The sequence below is a fragment of the Octopus bimaculoides genome, chromosome 23 (assembly GCF_001194135.2).
Source record: "Octopus bimaculoides isolate UCB-OBI-ISO-001 chromosome 23, ASM119413v2, whole genome shotgun sequence".
Lineage (NCBI taxonomy): Eukaryota > Metazoa > Mollusca > Cephalopoda > Octopoda > Octopodidae > Octopus > Octopus bimaculoides.
Genome location: NC_069003.1, coordinates 18,695,075 through 18,696,463, shown reverse-complemented (window position 1 = coordinate 18,696,463; position 1,389 = coordinate 18,695,075). Strand labels below are relative to the sequence as shown.

At 34.6% G+C, this 1,389-nt stretch overlaps 1 protein-coding gene across 1 annotated transcript in view; it reads left to right on the top strand.

Annotated features, from left to right (window-relative positions):
• Positions 1-1,389, top strand: part of LOC106884270 (uncharacterized) — a 38,258-nt gene continuing 36,869 nt past the window's right edge. The window contains exon 1 of the mRNA XM_052976049.1: positions 1-104. Within this exon, the coding sequence (XP_052832009.1) occupies positions 38-104 (67 nt within the window). The 5' untranslated portion in view covers positions 1-37. The remainder of the gene's footprint in view (positions 105-1,389) is intronic.

Genomic DNA, 1,389 nt, shown 5'->3' with positions numbered 1-1,389 from the left:
CTATTGAGACTTTTGAATTTGTAAAACGAAGCAAAAAATGTCTATAGTTTTCAGATGCGAAAGAAATTCCCTGGAAAATTTAAATCGATGGAGTTCAACAACTGGTGAGTTGTATCAAAAATTACTTTTACGATTTAATTCGACTTTTTTTTAGGGTAAGAGGGGTGAAAGGTATACCAACATAATTGCGTATACTCGGAGTCGGTTTTAAGCTAATTAAACAAATTTGTTCAAATTGGTCCCCGTACTAAGAGTGGGCCCCGAGTACACATTCTAGTAGAGGACGCTATGTTGTATTAAACATTTCCAAACGTTTTTTATTGCTTTTAGGACTTACTCAACAATACCCGTAACAGTTGCATCAGGTGATTCAAAACTAAAACTGATTAAAACATACCTACGTTAACAATTTCGCAAGAGAGACTAAATAATTTGGCGATGCTATCTGCAGAAAATGACATTACAAAAACCATTTCTTTTGAAATAATTTTGAAAGACTTTTCAGATAAAAAAAAAAGTCAGTAAAGTTTGTTTTGAGAAGGCCTATTCACCAACAGTATGTCAGAACATTAAAACTTTCATATGAGCGTTCACATTTTAGTATATCATTGTGGCTAATTGGTGGAGCTTAAGCCCTCAGCGTTTTCTGGCTGGGACCGGGGTATTGCAAGAAACATCAATCTTCAACTTTTGTGGAGAGCCTCGCACTTCCTAGTAACCGGCCCTGTGTATGTCCCAACTTTGTTTCCTCACAACTTTAACAAAGGCAGATATTTAATAGATATTTTTTAATGAAATTTTCTACAAATATCTTTCAGGTGGTGTAGATGATGATTATGTCAGAATCTAATCTTGTTTCGTTTCATTCACTGGACTGCAGCTATGCTGGGACACCGATTTAGAGTTTAGTGGAATACATCGACCCCAGAACTTATTTCTTTTATGTTTGGTGTTTATTTTATCGGTCTATTTTGCCGAACCGTTTAGTTAGAGGGACGTAAACTGACCAACACCGTTTGTAAAGCAGTGGATCAAACAAACGTGCGCATGCGCGCGTGTATATATATATATATATATATATATATATATTAAAAATGGGGAAGGCTGATTTATAGGATTACCTTAGGTTTCCCCGACCATAAAGAGTTTAGCTTTATGGCGTATCGTCAGATCCCAAAAACATGTTGGCCAATAGCTTTATAGCGTATTGTCAGATCCCCAAAACCTGTTGGTCTTTTATGGACGGAAAATCTTAGGTAATCTTATAAACCGGCCTTCCCATTTTTGATATATACTATCTACATCTTAGAGTGTGCTTCTTTTTTCGGATTTATATTTTTTACAAACGATATATATATATATATATATATATATATATATATATATATA